Genomic DNA, 22,329 nt, shown 5'->3' with positions numbered 1-22,329 from the left:
GGCACCAGGGATTAGCAGAGGTAGGCAGGCCATAATTCTTCCTTTATCGTGGTGAGAAGCAAAAAGAAGTGTAATTGCTGAGTAAATATATGTGCTGGGTGGATGAGAGAGAGAGAGAGAGAGAGAGAGAGAGAGAGAGAGAGAGAGAGAGACAGAGAGAGACTGTGACTCGATACAAAACAGGCACACTGGAAAATAAGAAATCTGGCGAAGCGTGAAACACAAATTCACAGGGAGAGAGAGAGAGAGAGAGAGAGAGGTCGCTGTCCTTTATATAACACACCCAACTCTGGACACATGCCAGTTAGCCCGTTTCCGATACCCAGTAAGGTAAATACGATACGTCGGATGATACGTCCCAGCCTTTACACAACACCTATACTCTGCTCAATTTGACTAGGCTCAAAATGGCGCTAGTCACGAAGAAGTGCTGTGGGAAGGATGCATGGTTGTAACTTTTTCTTATAAACACTGTTGTCTCTCTCTCTTGACAGCTCAGACATGAGATTTACTCTAGATTATGATGCTAGTCACGAAGAAGTGCTGTGGGAAGGATGCATGGCCGTAGTTCTGTGTTCTTAAAATTACAATCCCTCTTGAATGCTGAGTTAGAAGAGATTAGCAATATATTATGGCGCTAGTCACGAAGAAGTGCTGTAGGAAGGATGCATGGCCTTAGCTTTGTCTTATTAAAATCACTCTCACTCTTGAGTGCTGAGTTTGAAGAGATTAACACGAGATTATGGCGCTAGTCACGAAGAAGTGCTGTGGGAAGGATGCAGGGCCGAAGCATTGTCTTATTCTGCAACTGAGCTACGAGATAGAGGCTGCAACAGGACGAAAATCTCCGTCTATATTAATGTTACTCCAACTGGGCCTAAAAAAGAAAACATCTCCCCATCATAAATGTAACAGATTAACACTATCAAACGATGTTAGTCATGAAGAAGTGCTACTGAAAAGATGGAGAGACGTAGTACTGTCTGATTCTGCAACTGAGGTACAAATGTTAAAATGAAGTATAGTTTAAGTGAATGATTCTTAGTTACTAATACCTACCCTATATGCTAAGAATACACCACTAAAGTACTAAAGATATGCGGTATACTACTGGCTGAGGTGATTTGAGTGACATAACGTTGAAGACAGATGCAAGACCAGTGAAATATCCTCGTTTTACTGCAACCTGGCCTAAAATTGCAGTTTCTCCATCACGAATGCTGAGTTTTAACAATGGATTAACACTGGAATACGATGCCAGTCACGATGCACTATCTGAAGGATGTATAGCCATAACATTGTATTTTTCTGACAATGAGCTACGTGAAACAAGCTGCAATAGGAAAATAATTTGGGCCAAGTTAAAGTAAAAAGAGTATAGAGAATGCTGTGACTAATCTTACAACCCCAGATGATCCACACTATATCTGGAGTCGGAATAGCGATCACATAATCCTTAACTCACTGCTAAATCCATTCGAAATATCTCTACCATGTCGATGTGTATGTGTGAGTATTGCAGTGTTGTAACTCTCTCTCTCTCTCTCTCTCTCTCTCTCTCTCTCTCTCTCTCTCTCTCATACATCCTACCACACCACCCTTCACACACACACACACACACACACACACACACACACACACACACACACACAGCCTGGCCGGAACCTCAATGGAGCTGTCACTCTCTGTGTCAATCACCACACCACGTACAAGCTAGACTGTCACCGACCCATTTGAGAGAGAGAGAGAGAGAGAGAGAGAGAGAGAGAGAGAGAGAGAGAGAGAGAGAGAGAATAGCAAAAACGATATATCTAGGTAGAAAGGGACGAACAGAATGTGTGTGTGTGTGTGTGTGTGTGTGTGTGTGTGTGTGTGTGTGTGTGTGTGTGTGTGTGTGTGTGTGTGTGTGTGTGTGAGAGAGAGAGAGAGAGAGAAGAAAAACCTGGAGTGAAAAAGAACGTCTGAAAAACCGGGCCAAGCCAAACATAGAGAATAAATACTTCAGTCCCCCTCACTCAGCTCTATAACATATTTCCCAACAGTCAACAGCGGTGCGCCTCTTGACTTGATTACTTGGGAGAGAGAGAGAGAGGAGGCGGGGGTGGGGGAGAGCGTTACGAGGACAAATAGCACCTCAAAATGTCTTTAGACCCGAAATTACCATGAATGACACCGCCTGGCACACGTTGCTACCGTAAAATATACGTGGCAAAGATGAAAGGCTCTCAGCTTTCACCATATCCGTCCACCATACAAGCAGGGAAATGAAACTACACCTGAACCGGGGGAAGGCTGGGCGTCTACCACTAAACGAGGCGTAATTAACCTTGTCCAAGTGTTTACTGAAGTGTTCAATCGAGGAAGTGTCAACTGCTTCTTCTTACACCTCTGCATCAGGGTGTAAGCGCTTCAGGGCACACTTCCACCCGTGATTCATCAGCGCTTTGGTGTTAAATGAAATATGTGGTGGTAGGTGATGTTTTAAAATCTCTGAAGGATTTTCATCTCATTTAGCTGTCCGCACGAACGTCTCGTCCGCAATGAAAAGAGATCCCAAACCTGGTGACTTCTCTGCTATCCCTTGTGTCTACTGGATGGGATGTGTTTTGTCGTCCGATCGTAGACTCCTTCGTCCCTAGCGATATCATTCTTCACAGCTGGCCACCACAACAGCACACCATATTCCAGACGCGGCCTTACAAGGGAACTGAGTGGAGAGAGAGATATCTCATTTGTGTCGAAACTGCCCCTTTATATAATCAAGTAGTCTCTGTGCATTTTTCTCTACTTCAGTGCACTCCCTGATGGGCTGGAGGACATTTGCTTAGTACACTTACGTCCTTCTCCAAGAATTGTTGATTGCAGCGCCTATTAAAGAGTACCTGGGTCTTCGATCTGCCATGAGAGAGAGAGAGAGAGAGAGAGAGAGAGAGACAGACAGACAGACAGACAGACAGACAGACAGAGACAGAGAGGAGAGAGAGAGAGAGAGAGAGAAATATTACAGTGCGCGACAAATCGCTCGTAGGACAGAAAGTCATCCTGCGTGTAGTTACAATGAACTAACGAGAGAGAGAGAGAGAGAGAGAGAGAGAAATCCACAAACTAGAGAACACCACACATTACCACCTACACAGCACCTGTAATACCGCATCGCTCAACCTAAATGCAAAAACCTGTAAAAATAAAATAGACATGCACCAGGGTTTTGGGCAGATTAAGCAGCATGTGTGATGAAAGGAAATGGGTGTATGTTAGGGTGGAAAGGCGTTTACTGAAGTATTAGTGAACTGTTTCCATGGTTACAAAAATTATGTATTAACAGCAAGGAAAAAGAAATAATGATGAAAGGGATGTTAATAATAATCTATACTATAATGATCCGATTTCTGTATGTTTATTGGTACCGTAACAAAAACAGGCGAATGAAGCGCAATTTTTTCTCGAGAACGGTACCGTTAAAATGCTCTAACTTGAAAAATAAAACCATTTCCAGTCCAATCGGGCCACCGGTTCCCGAGTCATGGCTCATTTCTGGCCTTTGGTTTAGAGTGGAGGGGATGGATTCGTTCCAGGTCCGGCACTGAAATCACCAGCATGACAGAAGAGAGAGGAGTGACGTATTTGTTGTATTATCATTCTCTGGCCTCTCCTTCCTTCCCCTTATACTTCTAAAATTAGATAGTATAATGGTACAGTATAATTTAGTATAACAGCAAACACTACTATCCTCTCTCTCTCTCTCTCTCTCCTCAACTGGTGCCCCAGCAGGATAAAAATAAGGTGAAATTCCTCGTTCCGTCTCGCTCACGGCATGGGTAATTCAAATTTCTGTTACCTTCTGAGTTAAGATAGGAAGGAACCTGACACTGAGCGCAGCCCGCCGAAGACGGCCTTTAAACGAGTAATAATAATAATAATAATAATAATAATAATAATAACAACAATACTACCGCTATTACTACTACTACTACTACAACCAATAAAAATAATAATAATAATAATAACTACAAACTACCACCCCTGCTAATTTTCTCGTTATGAACTATGAAAATCAGTATCGTGAATACACTAATCGACACTTATGGCTTTATTTTTTAATGCAAAAATTGAAAGAGCCAATGACGGCAAGGTCGCATCAAAACTGCCGCCCTTCCCAAGAAAAAGCGAACAAAAAGAGCGAAAAAAAAATCGTTCGCTTCGAGCTGCCTGGACACATTTCCTTTAAAAGTCTGGAAGTTGCTGGCAGTGGGAAATACAGATTGAGGAAGACAGTCTAAGTTAGCTAGAGTATTTCACCTTCACTTGTCCCTGATTTCCATCCTTTTGAAGCCTATTTCCCGTAGCTCAGTGTCAGGAAAAGACAATACTGCAACTCTACATAATTTCCACTGAACCTCTTCGTGACTAGCATATTATTCTAACGTTAATGTATTGCAACAACGCAGTATTTAAGATGGAGAGAAAGCAATTTTAGGCCATGTTAAAGGAGAATTGCTCCATACATGAAGCACAGAGTACAAGTCACAGATTATTTCCAAAGCTGACTGCTACGGATTATCCACACTTAGCACTGAAACCAATAAAGAAAGAATCAATAAAGGCGAATAAGGGTGATAATATTTCATTCGCCGACTGTACCTCGCAAAATACATAGGCCTATATAAAAAAAAATGAACAAAAATTGCCTTCATGTTCAGCTGGATGTGTCATGAAAGGATGATGGTGTAGGATGGACAGACGCTCGCTGGGGTATTATGGCAAGTTTGATTTCACCTGACGGAACCGGGCCACTCCCTTAATTTGTAACCTAAGTCATAGTTCCATGATATTTAATAAGCCATAGTAGGAATGGATCGCTTTGGTTACTGTACCGATTTTACTTTAACCTGACCTAAAATTGTCATCTCTCAACCTTGAAATCTGAGTCGGCTTTCTCTTAACGATTTAGTTTTCAATGCGGCTGGCTACTTTCGTTCTGGGCGTTATGAATGCAGAGTATGGTGATATTAGACTGACTTAAGCAACACAGACGAGGATGGCAAGGTGTAACAGGCAAAATGAGTCGCTTAGGAAGAGGTGTTGGGAAGCTCCGGACCCTGAAAAGAGAATAACACCTGACCGTACTTTTGTATTTTTCTGCCTGTGAGCTACGGGAAATAAGCTGTAAAGGGGCAAATATCAGAGTCAAGTCAGAGTGAAAGTGTAATAGCTGAGTCGACCCTCCAGCCCACCTGAACCCGGCCATCAACAGTGCTATAAAGGGTAGAGGATCTTTGTCAGGTTAAAAGAAACATCCTCTAATGAACTGTTTCCATGGTTACCGACGCATCTCACCTATCTATGACCTTGATGCACGACCTAAAGGGAGATTACAGCTCTCTCTCTCTCTCTCTCTCTCTCTCTCTCTCTCTCTCTCGGTAACTATATGGTGGTTAAAGGAGGATAAAATGAAAACAGGACCGTATTGTGGGAGTTAATATTGGGTGTTGACGTTATTTTCATGGGTGGTGGAGGTGAGGGACGCCTTCACGTGGTGGTACAGATATGATCACTTATATTACTGTCCCTCAACTCCCTCCCTATCCCCCACACGGAGGATGGTGGACTGCACGAGGATGGAACTTCAGCCTGTAGTCCACTGGGTTCACGTTTCAGATGAACCTGGGGCAACAGCTACAACAACAACAACAACAACAAGATCTACTACTACTACTACGACCACTACTATTATTTCTACCATTACTGCTACTACTACTATTTCAACTACTATTACTACTACTACCACTACTATTATTTCTACTACTACTACTACTACTACTACTGCTGCAACCACTACTACCACTACTCATTTCTACTGCTTCTACTACTACCACTACTACTACTACTACTACTACTATTACTACCTACTACTATTACTACCTACTACTATTTCTACTACTACTACTACTTCTACTACTACTACTACTACTACTACTACTGCTGCTGCTGCTGCTGCAACTACTACTACTACTACTACTACTACCAACACAACAACCACCACTACTAAGCTGCTCGTATTACTACTACTACTACTAATAGTAATAATAATAATAAGAAGAAGAAGAAGAAGAAGAAATTACAGCTACAGTACTTCTACCACCACCACTACTACGGGTGTCTTCGAAGCAGGTAAAATCGTGTGACGGTACAGCAGCACATTACACACCCAGTCAATACCGGTATACTTTCGGTGCTGACTCGTTCACGTTTCTCTGACTCACTCTCAGGAAAATAAATATCACCCAGGAAAAATTATCAGTATCACTCTTATCACTCTCATGTTCTTGTATATCACTCTGTTGAACAAAATCGTCTGGTCTGAGCTGGAACAGAACACGAAAGCTGCAAGATTGAAGAGAGTATTAAAGGAGAATTGCAATATTTTTCAGGGAGTGTCTTTTAAGATGAGTAAGATCGTCTGGAAGGAATAAGAGTACAATAGGTATGGCAATTACACCACAAAGACTCTCTGTCTGTCTGTCTGTCTCTGTCTCTCTCTCTCTCTCTCTCTCTCTCTCTCTCTCTCTCTCTCTCTCTCTCTGTTTGAATTCACTGCGGTATCCTTGGTCTATCCTCTTTACTGTCCCCTAACACACACACACACACACACACACACACACACACACACACACACACACAAAGCTGCTTTTCATAATGTCACGAATCAATTCGCGACATTTCCTTTTTGTGAGAAGCCACGAACTATTAGTGGAAAACTCACTGTGTATCGCTCAGTTAACCGTTTCTCTCTCCATTCCGGGGTATACTTTTCAAATAATTCGTCACCGTTTTCAAAAAGTGACCGATTTAATGCACGTCACTAAGTGCGCTACTGAGCGATACAATTATTTCTTTATCGTTTGCCTCTGCTTCATTCAACCGTTAGCCACGCCTTCTTCCGGTGGCCTGTGCGTCCTGCTTAGGCATTATTTGAATTCAGTCTTGTGTTTGCTGTGGCAGAGGAAGGTGCTGTGCTCCAAGAAGTGTGAGAGGTCGCTAGCACCCAGGCTCCACTGAGACAGTTATCCAGTCCTCCCACCTTAGTGGTGATACATAGTATTCATCGACTGGTATTTCTTTTGTGTATTTTGTAGTTTTAAGAGCTTAGTTAAGGTGTTTTTCCCTAGGCGTAAGTATTTAGCTTCTGTGTGAGTGAGCGAGTGCGTCTCATTTAATTTGATTTGAAATGTAATGTTAAATTTATTTTTGTGATTAATAAATTTAACAGTTCTATTTCTTGAGCTTAATGTAGAGTAAAAATCTTGTTTCATTTCTCCATAATTAAGCTTATTTTCCATACAGCTCCTAGCTTGCATAAACATTTACTATTCATAACTGGTACTTAGACCAGTCTTGTTGTATTAACTTAAAATCCGTTGTGCCAGGAGTTAATGCATCAGCAAGAACCTGATGTTATTATTATTAGTATTAGTTATTTATTGTCAGGGGTGATGTAACTTTCTCCAGAGGCTAACAGTACAGTAATTCAGCAATTGTGAGTAATTAGTCTCTGCTGTGTACTGTTGAGAAAGTTTATAAATTCTCGTTCTTAGAGAATCGTGCACAAGCCAGCGTAAAGTAATCGTTGCTTGATGTAGCAAGACAATCATTGTCTCTGCTCTTCAATATTATTGAATATTATTATCAATTTAAATAATATTTAACCATTTATATCAAAATTACCGTGATATTTTAAAAACCCCCGTGACAATTGGCGACCTCATTCCAGGATATTAACTCCTAGCTCTAAAGCTATTCACGAGATAGTGCTCACTCATTCATATTTAGGTATTTATTATTAAAGTTTATAGGCACAAGTTTACTGGTGTTTACCCTTAATTTAGCAAGTGAATTTTGCTTTATTAATCAATAGAATACTTAACTCTAGTTTATTTTTGGTAACGCCAGACAGTTTTATTCGCTTCTGGGAAGTCGCCGTACCCATTGTGTTTATTATTGAGTCTTCCCAGTCATTTACATTTTTTATTTATTCTTTGCCAGTTAACTGGATAAGACTGGTCACCACTAGCTTGTGTCTGTACTCTTTACTTGTGTTTATTAGTATTCGTCGCTAAGCAGTCAGTACTCAATTTCGGTTTTACTTAGTAAATTGAGCTAGCATCATGGCTACAGCTGTATATGTACAGGAAGCCAAAGATATTGGTCTCACAGACCCAGAGAAAATACAGAGTTACGTTCTCTCACGGTTCAATTACGAGCAAGAACGTGAGAAAGATGCTCGTGAAGAGCGTAGGATTTAGCGCGAATGCGAGCGAGAACAGCGCGAATACGAGCGAGAACAGCGTGAGGAACGTGAAAGAGAGCGTGCTTATGAACAAGAGCAGCGTGAGAAACAGCGCGAATACGAGCAGAAACAACGCGAGCTCGAGTTAGAAAAAGAGCGAGAACAGCGCGAATACGAGCAGAAACAACGCGAGCTCGAGTTAGAAAAAGAGCGAGAACAGCGCGAATACGAGCGTGAACAACGCGAGCGAGAACGAGAACATGAACGTGCCGAACGTGAGGCACGAGAAAAACATGAACTTGAAATGATGAAGCTCAAGCGAGATTCCTTGGCTTCAGACACGTCTGGTGCAGTTGGTCAAAGCTCCACGAGCGTTCCCCCTGCACATGTCCTGGCGACCCCACGCATCAAGCTTCCTTCATACAAGGAAAGCGAGCGAATCGAGCCGTACATAGCTCGTTTTGAGGACATGGCAGACTTATATCAACTGGATGAGGCAGCTAAGCGGCTTCAGTTTCTTAGCCTATTTGAGGGCCCTGCCCTCGATATTCTCCACAGAATTCGTGGAGACAATCTCACATATGAGATGATGAAAGCTGCACTCATTAAGGCGTATGGTCTCACAGTAGACGACGCCAAAGTTCAGTTCATGCGAGCTCGTCTCCAAGACAAGGAGACAGCTGTTCAGTTCCTTGATCGTCTCACAGCTTACTTAAATGAGTGGATGGAGAAAGATGAAACTCCTTCCACGCGTGAGGGGATAATTGACCTTATGCTGCGTACACAGCTAGAGAGGTCGTGGCCTGCTGAGCTCATAGCACAGCTTAAGATCTGCCAGGTGAAAGATGCCAGCCAAATGGTAGAGAAGGCTGACGCATTCTTTACTGCATACGGGTATCAAGCTCGTAAGCAAAACACCTGGAGCAGAAAACATACTGCCAAGTCTGGGAAGCCGTCTCAGACTGAATCCCAGCACCAAGGCCATTCTCAGAATAATGGCCAAGGTCCAAAACCGCAGTGGAAGGACCAGGGGCAAAACACTCAGAAACCTGAGTGGAAGAGGTACAACAAGTACCCTAACCAGCAGCAGTATCAGCCACGCAACCGACCGTCGGGACAAACTTTTTCACCACCAGCTCAAAAGAGGCAGGAAGCGAATGCAGCCTTCATTCCTCAGCAGCAGCCTGGTGGTCACGTCCCTACCAGTGTGGGTACTTCCCCACAGTTCACTAGTCCCACAGTGACAGTGAACCCCCTCCACAGATGGCCAATGTTCCATCTCCCCAATATAACCTTCAAGGCACAATGTTTGCCACATCAATTCAGCAGCCTCAGGAGTGGCTAGCTGCTTCCTCCACAGGCCCTCCCACAGGTGACAGTACCTTCCTTGTTCAGCCAGGGTTTGTGGGAGGCATTCCTGTGAAGGTCCTGAGAGACAATGGTTCCTCAGGTTGCTCTGTTAAGCAGAGTTTAGTTCGGCCTGAGCAGTATACAGGTCGACAGATCCATGCAAGCCTTATTGATGGATCAGTGAGATTGTTCCCTGAGGCATGTATCCAGGTGGCATCTCCATTTTATACTGGTATGACACTTGCAGTTGTCATGCCAGAGCCTCTATTTGACTTGATAGTAGGCAATATTCAAGGAGCCAAGGATAGTTGCTCCGATGATGGCGCCACTCAGACTTCGGCTGCTGCGGTAACACGAGCCATGGCTGAGGCTCCAGATTGTGTCACCCCAGTGATCATTGAATCGCCGCAAGATCTGATGTGTAGTCAACTTGTTGTACAAGAACAACATTCTGACCCGACACTTGCTGCCGTGCGGAACAAACAAAAGGGTCGAGTGATAAAGTATTCACGGGGAGGTCGAGCCAAGTTCCTTCGTAAACAAGGACGGCTCCACCGTGAGTCACGAACACCCGAGGGCGAGGTTCGACTGCAGTTTGTCGTTCCCGCCGAGTACCGCCTAGCAGTGTTACAATGGGGTCATTGTTCAGTCTCAGGAGGTCACATGGGCAAAAGGAAGACCCAGGGCCGTATCCGAGCTGACTTTTTCTGGCCAGGGATGGGACGGGACATAGATAGTTTTGTCCGTTCTTGCAGTGTGTGCCAAAGTATCACCACTAATCAGGGACATGCCCTTCCTGTGCCATTTGTAACTACACCTGTAATCTCTGAGTCAGTTGAGAGACAGGGTAGTGGTGAAGTGGGTGCAGACCTGACGTCTCGCCCATTGGCCCCACAGGACACATTATGTCCAGGGCCTGTACATACATATTATGTACCGTAAGTTAAGGGGGAAGTTGAGAGGCGACTTGAGGCTATGGAAGACCCAAGTTTGCATAAGGATTCTCAGCTTTCCGGTACTAATATAAGTATTGTAGGTTAAGGGGGAAGTTCGAGAGAGAACTCCGCAGAGGCGACTTGAGGCTATGGAAGACCCAAGTTTGCACAAGGATTCTCAGCTTCCCGGTACTAATATAAGTATTGTATTGTAGGTTAAGGGGGAAGTGAGAACTCTGCAGAGGCGACTTGAGGCTATGGAAGACCCAAGTTTGCACAAGGATTCTCAGCTTCCCGGTACTAATATAAGTATTGTAGGTTAAGGGGGAAGTTCGAGAGAGAACTCCGCAGAGGCGACTTGAGGCTATGGAAGACCCAAGTTTGCACAAGGATTCTCAGCTTCCCGGTACTAATATAAGTATTGTATTGTAGGTTAAGGGGGAAGTGAGAACTCTGCAGAGGCGACTTGAGGCTATGGAAGACCCAAGTTTGCACAAGGATTCTCAGTTTCCCGATACTAATATAAGTATTATAGGTTAAGGGGGAAGTTCGAGAGAGAACTCCGCAGAGGCGACTTGAGGCTATGGAAGACCCAAGTTTGCACAAGGATTCTCAGCTTCCCGGTACTAATATAAGTATTGTATTGTAGGTTAAGGGGGAAGTTCGAGAGAGAACTCCGCAGAGGCGACTTGAGGCTATGGAAGCCCAAGTTTGCACGAGGATTCTCAGCTTCCCGATACTAATATAAGTATTATAGGTTAAGGGGGAAGTTCGAGAGAGAACTCCGCAGAGGCGACTTGAGGCTATGGAAGACCCAAGTTTGCACAAGGATTCTCAGCTTCCCGATATTAATATAAGTACTGTAGGTTAAGGCACAGGTTGAGGACCCGTGTGCGGTTCGAGGCTATGGAAGACCCGAGTTTGCACAGGGATTCTCAACTGGCCGACCATAATCGTGTGCTAAAATTAATGGCGACCTCGAGTGTACTTTTCATAGCATGTACTGACTGCTAGCCAGAGAGAGTAATTGTAACATAATAAGAATTTTGTCTCATTGACACTTTTGATGCTCCACCTTAATTGGTTTTGCAGGTTCAGCAATGGGTGTAGCAGTTTTGCTGTGCGGACCAGCTGATCATCTGCCGCACGCTGCTGCCTCTTCTCCTCTGCCTTCGTCGTCGCCATATTATTTACTGTGTCATTTTACACGTAGGTACAGTTACACTACAACTGTCACACCTACACCGTGTATTACATACACCACGCTACACAACAATTAGTTGTCAGTGTAAATGTAGCGAATTTTCGCTCAGTTTGACCTGAGTACAGGATTTTCACCGTCGTCACGGAGTTTTTCCCTCAAGCTTGCTTCTATTAACGTAAATACGAGGTTTTTTCGCTCACTGACGACTGCGACTTTCTCCTGTAGCAGGATAGCACACACACCACAGTGTGAATCTTGTGTGACTGAGTTAGGATTTATATGTATGTATATTGAAATCTTTCTTCTGAAGGAAGAAAGATTTAATTTTCATGGGGCGTAATGTCACGAATCAATTCGCGACATTTCCTTTTTGTGAGAAGCCACGAACTATTAGTGGAAAACTCACTGTGTATCGCTCAGTTAACCGTTTCTCTCTCCATTCCGGGGTATACTTTTCAAATAATTCGTCACCGTTTTCAAAAAGTGACCGATTTAATGCACGTCACTAAGTGCGCTACTGAGCGATACAATTATTTCTTTATCGTTTGCCTCTGCTTCATTCAACCGTTAGCCACGCCTTCTTCCGGTGGCCTGTGCGTCCTGCTTAGGCATTATTTGAATTCAGTCTTGTGTTTGCTGTGGCGGAGGAAGGTGCTGTGCTCCAAGAAGTGTGAGAGGTCGCTAGCACCCAGGCTCCACTGAGACAGTTATCCAGTCCTCCCACCTTAGTGGTGATACATAGTATTCATCGACTGGTATTTCTTTTGTGTATTTTGTAGTTTTAAGAGCTTAGTTAAGGTGTTTTTCCCTAGGCGTAAGTATTTAGCTTCTGTGTGAGTGAGCGAGTGCGTCTCATTTAATTTGATTTGAAATGTAATGTTAAATTTATTTTTGTGATTAATAAATTTAACAGTTCTATTTCTTGAGCTTAATGTAGAGTAAAAATCTTGTTTCATTTCTCCATAATTAAGCTTATTTTCCATACAGCTCCTAGCTTGCATAAACATTTACTATTCATAACTGGTACTTAGACCAGTCTTGTTGTATTAACTTAAAATCCGTTGTGCCAGGAGTTAATGCATCAGCAAGAACCTGATGTTATTATTATTAGTATTAGTTATTTATTGTCAGGGGTGATGTAACTTTCTCCAGAGGCTAACAGTACAGTAATTCAGCAATTGTGAGTAATTAGTCTCTGCTGTGTACTGTTGAGAAAGTTTATAAATTCTCGTTCTTAGAGAATCGTGCACAAGCCAGCGTAAAGTAATCGTTGCTTGATGTAGCAAGACAATCATTGTCTCTGCTCTTCAATATTATTGAATATTATTATCAATTTAAATAATATTTAACCATTTATATCAAAATTACCGTGATATTTTAAAAACCCCCGTGACACATAATTTCCACCTCATTCTTCATTCCCTTTAGGCATTTCCGCTTTAAGTTCACCTAGCTCTCTCTCTCTCTCTCTCTCTCTCTCTCTCTCTCTCTCTCATTACTGCAGCCTCATATTTAATTCAGTACAATACGGTCTATTCAATCTCTTACCTCTCTCTCTCTCTCTCTCTCTCTCTGCACCTGAAATTCCTACCAAACATTAATATGGAAGGACACACTACACACGTGCCATTTCAGAACCACACAAACTACATTACCATCTTGTTAGGTTTTCAGACAGTATTAACAGACTCAGGTTTCCATGATTCATCCACAGGTAAATAAACTCTTCTGGGGCTGCCTGGAATAGAATACTAGAGTTGCCCCGACCGTGAAAGGACACAGAGGGAATGAAAGAGGGTAGTGTGAGGACTGACGGTCGTGTTAAAATTGAGAGTAGGCACATGTATGCAAGCCCCTACTTTCTGATGGTGACTGATAAAACACTTGCAATTTTTAGAGTGATGCTACAGCTATTACTGTATATATGCAAGGATAGGATTGATTATGTAATGGAGAATGAATGGGGGAGAATGAAGGACTGCAGGGTAAAACAGAAGAGGGGCAAGTTCATGGAGGGACAGAAAAGGAATGTAGGGTGGAGGATGAGAGAGGATGGTAAAGCTATGATATTGGATAATGAACCGAGATGAAAGAAGGACTCCAGGTTAAGAAGTTAGACCTACCAGCGTGAGTACACAGAAGAACTATGATCAGGAAAAAAGTTCGCCCACTATTCCACAGCGTCCACTTCACAATTGGGCTCTACAGTCACTTTCTTCCCTGATGCATCACAGAAAAAGGCATCATCTACGGGCATACAAATAATCCGAATCCCTCAGCTAAAAAAATATTAGCCAACACAGGAAGAACGACATATAGAACTCGTGGAATTGCTGAGAGAGAAACATACAAAGCCTCTCTCACCATGGAACTATTAACCAACAGTGGAGAGTGACAGGCAAGCATGGTAGTGGTAAAGTATTAGACAAACATATCAAAGAATCATTCAGGTTGGGAATATTAACCAACAAAGGAAAGAGACTAGCAGAAAAGGTGAAATTCTAGAACCAGCTTTTATCTCCAACTGTATAATAGTCTGCAGGATGAAGGAGGGGTAGTATAGACATGGTTTCGTGTTCTCGTCAGTTAAGAAAGCTCCCCAATACCTCTTCCTTATCGATTTATTTTTGGATACGGCTACTTAATATCGTTTTGTATCCCATTTATGCAGAGGATGGTGATATTGGAATGGTTTAGGTAACACAAAAGGGGACGGCAAGGGTAATATACCAAATAAATCGCTTAGGAAGAGGTGTTAGGGTGTTGGAAAGAATAAGGTCCAAGAACTGAGTACTCACCTGTGGTCCATTCTCCGTCCTGATGGCATATTGGCCCCCGTGGATAACAGGTACTCGTCCGTCTGGGTCGGTCCACCACACAAGGGAGGGCTCAGGCCAGGCGTCCACGGAGCATTCTAAAGTCACCTCCCGACCCTCTACCGCACCCACAACTTCAGAGGCGCGGATCTTGGGTCGCCCTGAAACATAAACATTATCATCATCATCATTAGCACTCAATGATGGAATGGCACAGGGTCCAAAAATCAAGGAGAGAGAAAGCATTACACAGGAGGAACTATTAATAGCATGCCCAATAAAGTGACTAATCAACTACAGAACGGATGCTGGGTTTATGTGCCTGTAATGTGCTTATCCATATATTTCTCTGTTTGTCTATCTACCCAGCTTGCAGAACTTTGAACCATGTCAAGCGTTTCTTTTATTATTTAACAAAGCTAAGCAAACGCAACCACTGGGTGCACAACAGCTACTATTCCAAGTCTGATGCAAACTGATATCCTCTGAGGGAGTATTTTGGTGGCTTAGGCGTCAACAAAGCTGGGGAGATTAAAATTCTTTTCTCATGGAATATTAACTCTCTCTCTCTTTCTCTCCCTCTCTCTCTCTCTCTCTCTCTCTCTCATTAATATATATATATACCGTATCAAGCCCTGCAGCAGCCAGCATCATCAACTCAGTCCTTGCTCATCTGTCTGTCCATGGGTTAAAAAAGCGCCAAGCAGGGGAGAATTATTACAACACTGCTCTGTTGGTGTTCTCAAAACGGATATCATAAACATATTCTTCTGGCGCTTCACTCTCAGTCTGCTTAACGGAGTGGAAGGGGACTAATGACGAGAGAGAGAGAGAGAGAAAGAGAGAGAGAGAGAGAGAGAGAGAGAGTGATTACTGCACGACAAAGAGAGAAATATTACCGCGCGACTAATTAGAACAGAGAGCCATCCAGACGGTAGTTACAATGAACTGACGGGAGAGAGAGAGAGAGAGAGAGAGAGAGAGAGACCGGAGTGCCCTATATACAGAAATAAAACACCAGACAGAAAGCTACAAAGACTCGTCTGACGGGAAGGAACTTTGATGGAACAAAGGCTGAATAAAAGCAGAAAAAAGGGAGGGAGAAAAAGCTATTGCACTTCTGACCGTGTGTGTGTGTGTGTGTGTGTGTGTGTGTGTGTGTGTGTGTGTGAGGGAGGGGGGAAGGGGGGGCGCAAAGAACTTAAGCTCTTTTCTGTTTGCTTTTCCACCTATTTTGCTCAACAGATAAACAGACAGTTTGTTTGATTTGTAGAGGCTTTTGAAGGGGGCGGCCACCATTCTCTACGTGTCTTTTTAGCGGGGGACTCGACTGACGGGAGGGGGGAGAAAAAGCTATTGCACTTCTAACTGACCCTGTGTGTGTGTGGGGGGGGGGGCGCACATCATCCAACCACTTAGTGTAGTTACCCTGTTTTCAGGGTAGCTCTACATCGAGTGGCAAGACAATTAATGATTTCCTGTAAACCTTAAAATCATTTACAACGCTGGGTGTAACCTAATAACCAAGCAACACGTGTTTCCTACGTGCCAGCAAGTGGGTTGGCGGAGGGTTCGTGTCCCTCCCCGGAAAACAACTAACTAAAAATACGAACAAGAAGCCTCGGACCAGGACTGACCAAAAGATGACGACTAAGGACCATACAAAGGACATGATACGGATGGCGACCTGGAACGTAAGGGGTGAAAATGATGAGGTGAAAGAGAGAGAGATTGTCCAGGTGCTTGAGGGTGCGAAACTGGATGTATGTGGATTAACTGAAACTAGATGGAGAGGAGAGAGTGTGAGAGAATGGGAGTATGGATGGGGTATATGTGCAGGAGTAGGTGAGAATGAGAGGGCAAAAGAAGGAGCGTGTATTGTTGTGAGTAAAAGATGGAAGTAGAATATAAGAGAGTATGGATCAGTTGGTTCAAGGATTGTGTGGGTAAGACTGAAAGTTGGACTACAAATGTGGGCAATTGTGTGCATGAATGCGCCAACGCAAGATCGTGCAAGCAGAGTGAGAGAAGAGTTCTGGACAAATGTGGAAGTGTGCACGGAAGAGTTTGAAAGGAGTGAGAGAGTGTTTTTGATCGGTGATATGAATGGTAAAGTAGGGAATGTGAAGTGGATGGAGTAGTTGGTGAGTGGGGTGTGCCTGCTGAAACAGATGAGAATACCAGTGCTTTAGTGGACATTTGTGCTGGGAGGGGGTTGGTGATAGCCAATATGCTCTCCAGGCACAAAATGATCCACAGGTATACATGGCGAGTGATGAGAAGAGTGGATGGTGAACTGAATGAAAGGAAGGCAATGATTGATTATGTGTGTGTGGATGAAAGGATGCGAAGATGTGTAATGGATGCAAGAGCATATAGAGGTTGGGGGAGTGGACTTTCTGACCACTAATTTGTGATGGTCAGAATCAGGGTCCAAGTAAAATGGAGAAATAGAAGAAGGGAAGGACGGGAGGAAGGAGTATTTGCAAGGAGAGTGGAAAGGTTACAAGAGGATGAGAAAAAGGCAGAATATAAGAGAGAAGTGGAGGAACGATTGGGTAAATATGAATTGAAGCAGATGGGCGACGTGGAAGGTGTGTGCAAGATATTTTCAGAAGAAATATGTGCAGCATGTGAGGTGGTGTGTGGGGTGAAGAGAAGACGAAAGGAGGTGCAAGGAACAGCGTGGTGGAATGAAGAGGTGAGACAGGCTGTGGCACAAAAGAAGAATGCATAAAATAAATGGATGAGAAATAGGGATGTGGAAGAAGTTGAGATGCGGAAGAAAGAGTTACATGTAGAAAGGAAGAAAGAGGTGAACAGATTAGTAAGAGAGAGTAAGAAGAGAGTGGATGAGGAATTTGGAAGGAATTTTAGTGTAAAGTGGAGGGAATGTAAGAAAATGTTCTGGAAAGAGGTAAAGAGAGTCAGACAGGGTGGCAATGAAGTTAGTAGGGGAGTAAAAGATAAAAATGGTAGATTACTAGCTGAGAAGGGAGAAAAAATGAGCAGATGGAGAGAACAATTTAATGAACTGTTGAACATAGAGAATGAAAGTAATGAGGGTATAAGTGGCTGAGGAATGGCTGGGAGAAGGAGGGAGGTGAGAAGACAGGAAGGAATCAGTAGGGTGGAAGACGTGGAAGCATTGAAGAAAGTCAAAATGGGGAAAGCCCCAGGAACTGATGGGACTGTGTGGTGAAATGCCGAAGCATAGGGGAGAGATAGTAGTAGAATGGATGTGGAAGATGTGCAAATTGGCCTTGGAAGAAGGTAAAGTCCCGGATGATTGGAAGTCAGGTATAATTATTCCCTTGTACAAAGGGAAAGGGGAAAAAAAAGTGTGTGGTAATCATAGGGTCATTTGTCTTCTTAGAGTAATAGGAAACAATACGGTAGGATACTTATTGACAGAGTTAGGGAAATACCAGAGGAATTAGTTGGAGAAGAACAGGGAGGCTTTAGGATGGGAAGAGGTTGTGTGGACCAGATATTCATTCTTAGATCTTTAGTGGAAAAGTGCCTAGAGAAGGGAAAGAAGTTGTATGTGGCCTTCATGGATTTGGAGAAAGCATATGACAGGGTGGATAGACAAGGATTGTGGAAAGTATTAAGAATATATGGAATAGATGGGAAGTTGCTGAATGCTGTGAAGAGTATGTATGATGGTGCGAAGGCTGCAGTGCGTGTGGAGAGTGAACTGAGTGGGTTTTTCTATTTGAAGGTTGGATTGAAACAGGGATGTGTCATGTCTCCATGGTTGTTCAATCTGTATATGGATGAGGTTATAAGAGAGATACAATGTAGGGCAGTGGATGTTGAAGCGGCCCTAATGAGAGAGGGCAGTGTTTGGAAACTTCTTGTACTGTTGTTTGCAGATGATACTGTGTTGTTAAGAGAAGATGAAGGGGAGCTGCAAGGCTTGGTGGATGAGTTTGGGAGATTGTTTATGAAACAGAATTTACAGGTGAATGTAGGGAAGAGTAAAGTTATGGTCTTTGAGAGAGGTGAAGTCAGTGAATGTACAGTGAGGATGGATGATGAGGAAATGGAAAATGTAAGTACGTTTAAGTACTTGGGTAATGTGATGAGTAAGGATGGAAGTTTGGAGGGTGAAGTGCTTGAAAGGGTACAACAAGGAATAAAGGTTGCTGGTTCCCTGAAGGCAGTGAAAAGAAACTGGGAGGTGAGCATGGAAATGAAAAAGTTATTACATGACGGTATTGTGATACCAACTCTGACGTATGGAAGTGAAGCTTGGACGTTGTTGGAGGGACACAAGTCAAGAGTGAAAGCAGTGGAAATGAGTTACTTGAGAGGAGCCTGTGAGTCACATGGAGAGACAGACTGACAAATGAGGATGTGAACGAGCGTTGTGGTGTGCATGTGGACGTGATAGGAAGCATTAGGAGAAACACACTGAGGTGGTTTGGCCATGTGGAGAGGATGGAGAGTGAGAGACTGATGAGGAGAGTGTATGTGAGTGAGGTGGAGGGGGAGAGAGGGTGGGGGAAGGCCAAGGATGAGATGGAGCGATGGAGTGGAGAGGTATATGAGAGAAGGGGATGTGAATTGGGAGCAGGGCTGTGAAATGGCGGGGAACAGGGTGACGTGGAGGCGATGTGTTTGTGGCCACCCCGTATAAGGGATTAAGGCGTCTGGCAATAGATAGATAGACAGACAAGTTAAATGGTTTCTTGTCGGCCAGGGTAATGCACTGAAAATTACAAAGGCATAAAACTACTGAACCTGATAATCAAGGTAATGGAGAGTCTTACAAGATATGATAAGGGAAAAAGTGAATACTGATGAGATGCAGTTTGGGTTTATGCCAGGCAAAGGGACAACTGATGCCATATTACCTGTCCGACAGCTTCAAGGAAAATACGTAGGAAAGAAAAGGTACGTGTACTTTTTTTTTTTTTTAAATCTGGAGAAGGCCTTTGGCAGAGTTCCTAGGTAGGTGGTGCAGCGGGCAAAGAGAAAGCTGGGGATCGAGAAGTGGCTGGTTAGAGTGGTAATGGCTATGTATGTGGGTGTTTGCACCCAGGAGAGTAAAGAGAGATTTGAGCTTCTGTGAATGCTGGCGTCCATCAGGTGTCAGTCTTGAGCCCTGATTGTTTGTCATGGTGCTTCAAGTTCTCTCGCGTGACTTCAGAAATGGACTCCCGCGGGTTATGTTGTATGCTGATGACTTGGTGTTGACTGCCGAGAATGAAAGATAGGTGGAAGAGAGATTTAGGAAATGAAGAGACGGAACGGAGCACAAGGGTTTGAGGGTAAATGAAGATAAAATAAGTGATGACATCTTGGGCTGGTGGCGGTATTCTCAAAGCAGAGGGAGTGTGGCCATGTGTGTTTGTCACAATGGTGTGGGAAGTAACTCCATCTTGTACAGCAGTTGTGAAAAGTGGATGCATAAGAGATGTAGTGGTATTAGAAGCTGAGTGAGAGAAAGTGCTGATTTCGTGTGTGTGGTGTGTGAGGGAGAGCATGGAGAGGTTGTCAGGCGTGAAAGGACTGATCTTGGGGGTGGCATATTTTGTGTTGGCGGTGGGGCTGGAGCTAGCTCGGTGGCTAGGGTAAGGAGTGGTCGGACGAAGTTCAGGGAGCTGTTGCCTTTTCTGACACTGACTGGGGCCTCTTTTCGTGCTAAGTGATCTCTGTATGCGGCATGTGTTACGTGTGTACTGCTGTATGGTAATGAGACCTGAGCAGTAAAGGAAGAGGATATTCATAGGCTCAAACGCACAGAAATAACAATGATTTGGTGGATGAGTGGTGCATCCTTGAACGTGAGGCCTGGGGAGGCAAAGTTTATCAATGAAGTGTTGAGAGGAAGGATGGGACTGGAGTGTATTGGTGCTGTGATCAGGAGGGGTAGACTGATATGGTTTGGGCATGCTAAGAGGATAAAGAATGGCACAGTGAACGTCGGGGGTGGGGTTGTGAAGAGCAGACCGAAGATGACCTGGGACAAGGTCATAGAGTGTGACCTCCAGATTTAGTGGCTGAGTAGGGAGGCTGACAAAGGTCAGGCAGCGTGAAGAGCTGCCATTAGGTGACCAAGGCTGACTCACACAAGCATGTTGGAAAATTTATAAACGATACATTTGTTAACCATATAAACAAGTGCAGCCATGGTGGTCAAGTGGGTTAAGGCGCCTTGTAAGGGTTTAGATTCGAGGGTTGGTTGGGGCTTATATACCACATGACGCCACTCAGCAGAAGTGATCAGTCAGCCTCGCCTTAAATACCTAGCCCCGGACCCCTAGGCACCTGACGGGGCAATAAAGGATTGGATGAGAGAGAGAGAGAGAGAGAGAGAGAGAGAGAGAGAGAGACAAACAGACAGACAGACAGGTAGATAAGATAGAAATACAGATAGATAGATGGACAGACAAACAGACAGATATAGACAGACTAATACATACATACATATACACATACATGCAGATGGTTATGTCGCTTGCACTTACGTGATATAGTGATGGTCCGGGAGGCCTGCATGGGAGTGCCGTAACCGTTATCAGCATAACAAGAGATCTCCTTCATGTCTCGCGTCACGTTGTGCACCACCGTCACCATGTGCCGCGTTACGTCCTGTCACCGTAACACAAGACAGCGTCAACAGGTGTAACGAGTTGGTTCTCAGGTAAATGGCAAGGGAGTGTGTGTATATAGCAGGTGTATACAAACTGCAGGTGTTGAAGACCAGGTGGATTCACTACCTGGGTATACTAACGTCCCTGAACTCTCCCTATCCCCCAAAAGGAGGATGGTGCTCTGCAGAAGAAGGGTAACATCAGTCTGCAGTCCACTAGGTTCACAATCAAATGAACCTGGGGTTATAAATACTAACACTACTACTGTACAACAACAGCAAACACTACTACTGCTACTACCACTCCTACTACCACTAACTGACAGGATGGGTCCGATTACTTCCGAAAATATAGGTTCTGCTCTTGACATCCAGGGAGGGATATCATCTGCAAAACTCAATTAGGATCTGAGTGTTTACATACTGACATACTGACTAATTATACTTCAGAAAAATCACCATTAATCACCGAATTGCGCCCACATGCCAGCACACACCCACACACACCCACACCCACACCCACACACACACACGCTCCATTAAACAGGGTGGCCAGTTAACAACGCTCCACTAGAGGCTCAAGGCTCACCAGGAAGTATTTTATGTGTAACGTGGATGGCTCAATCGGTTAGTGTGGGCGTGATTGAGGTATTTGGAAAAGGAACTGAATACATGATCCTGGGCAGATACTAAACACAATGAGCCGTCTCCACAACACACGAGTAATCTCCTGGTAAAGTGGAAGAGGAGCGTCATAATTACTGAACACGGACGTATACCTTTTGGGGTTACTGTTCATTTGCCGTTTACCTACTTCCGTGAGAAAAATTACCAGAGCTTTGATGGAAAGAGGCAAACTGCATTTTAATTTTGTAAAGCTGGCCAATAAGCGTTAATTTGAAAATGTGCCATCAAGGACAGCCTTGCTCGCCAGTGCCCGGCGCGTCTGTCTGTTACAATGACGCCACACGGTGAGTTACACTGTGAACAATGGCTAACCCACACCAAGTCAATTACTAGGGTTTGAAGATAATTAGCAGCTACGCAGTACGGGAAACTACCTTCCAAATATCTGAGATGTGCAAGATATCCTCAATTTAAGGAAACATGGAGTACTATGTGGAGTAAAGCTG

The 22,329-nt window shown here is 43.9% G+C and overlaps 1 protein-coding gene across 1 annotated transcript in view; it reads right to left on the bottom strand.

Annotated features, from left to right (window-relative positions):
• The window catches only part of LOC145402055 (Ig-like and fibronectin type-III domain-containing protein 1), a 512,409-nt gene that overhangs the window by 36,029 nt on the left and 454,051 nt on the right, over positions 1 to 22,329 (bottom strand). Inside the window, exons 19-20 of the mRNA XM_080274151.1 lie at positions 21,072 to 21,195; positions 14,575 to 14,753 (exon numbers count right to left, since the gene is read on the bottom strand). Coding sequence (XP_080130277.1) covers positions 14,575 to 14,753; positions 21,072 to 21,195 — 303 coding nt within the window. The remainder of the gene's footprint in view (positions 1 to 14,574; positions 14,754 to 21,071; positions 21,196 to 22,329) is intronic.

This window comes from Coenobita brevimanus, chromosome 57, assembly GCF_032717465.1.
Source record: "Coenobita brevimanus isolate Jiangsu-jjx chromosome 57, ASM3271746v2, whole genome shotgun sequence".
Lineage (NCBI taxonomy): Eukaryota > Metazoa > Arthropoda > Malacostraca > Decapoda > Coenobitidae > Coenobita > Coenobita brevimanus.
Note: the sequence above shows the minus strand (reverse complement) of the source record. Positions and strands in the feature narration are given on the sequence as shown.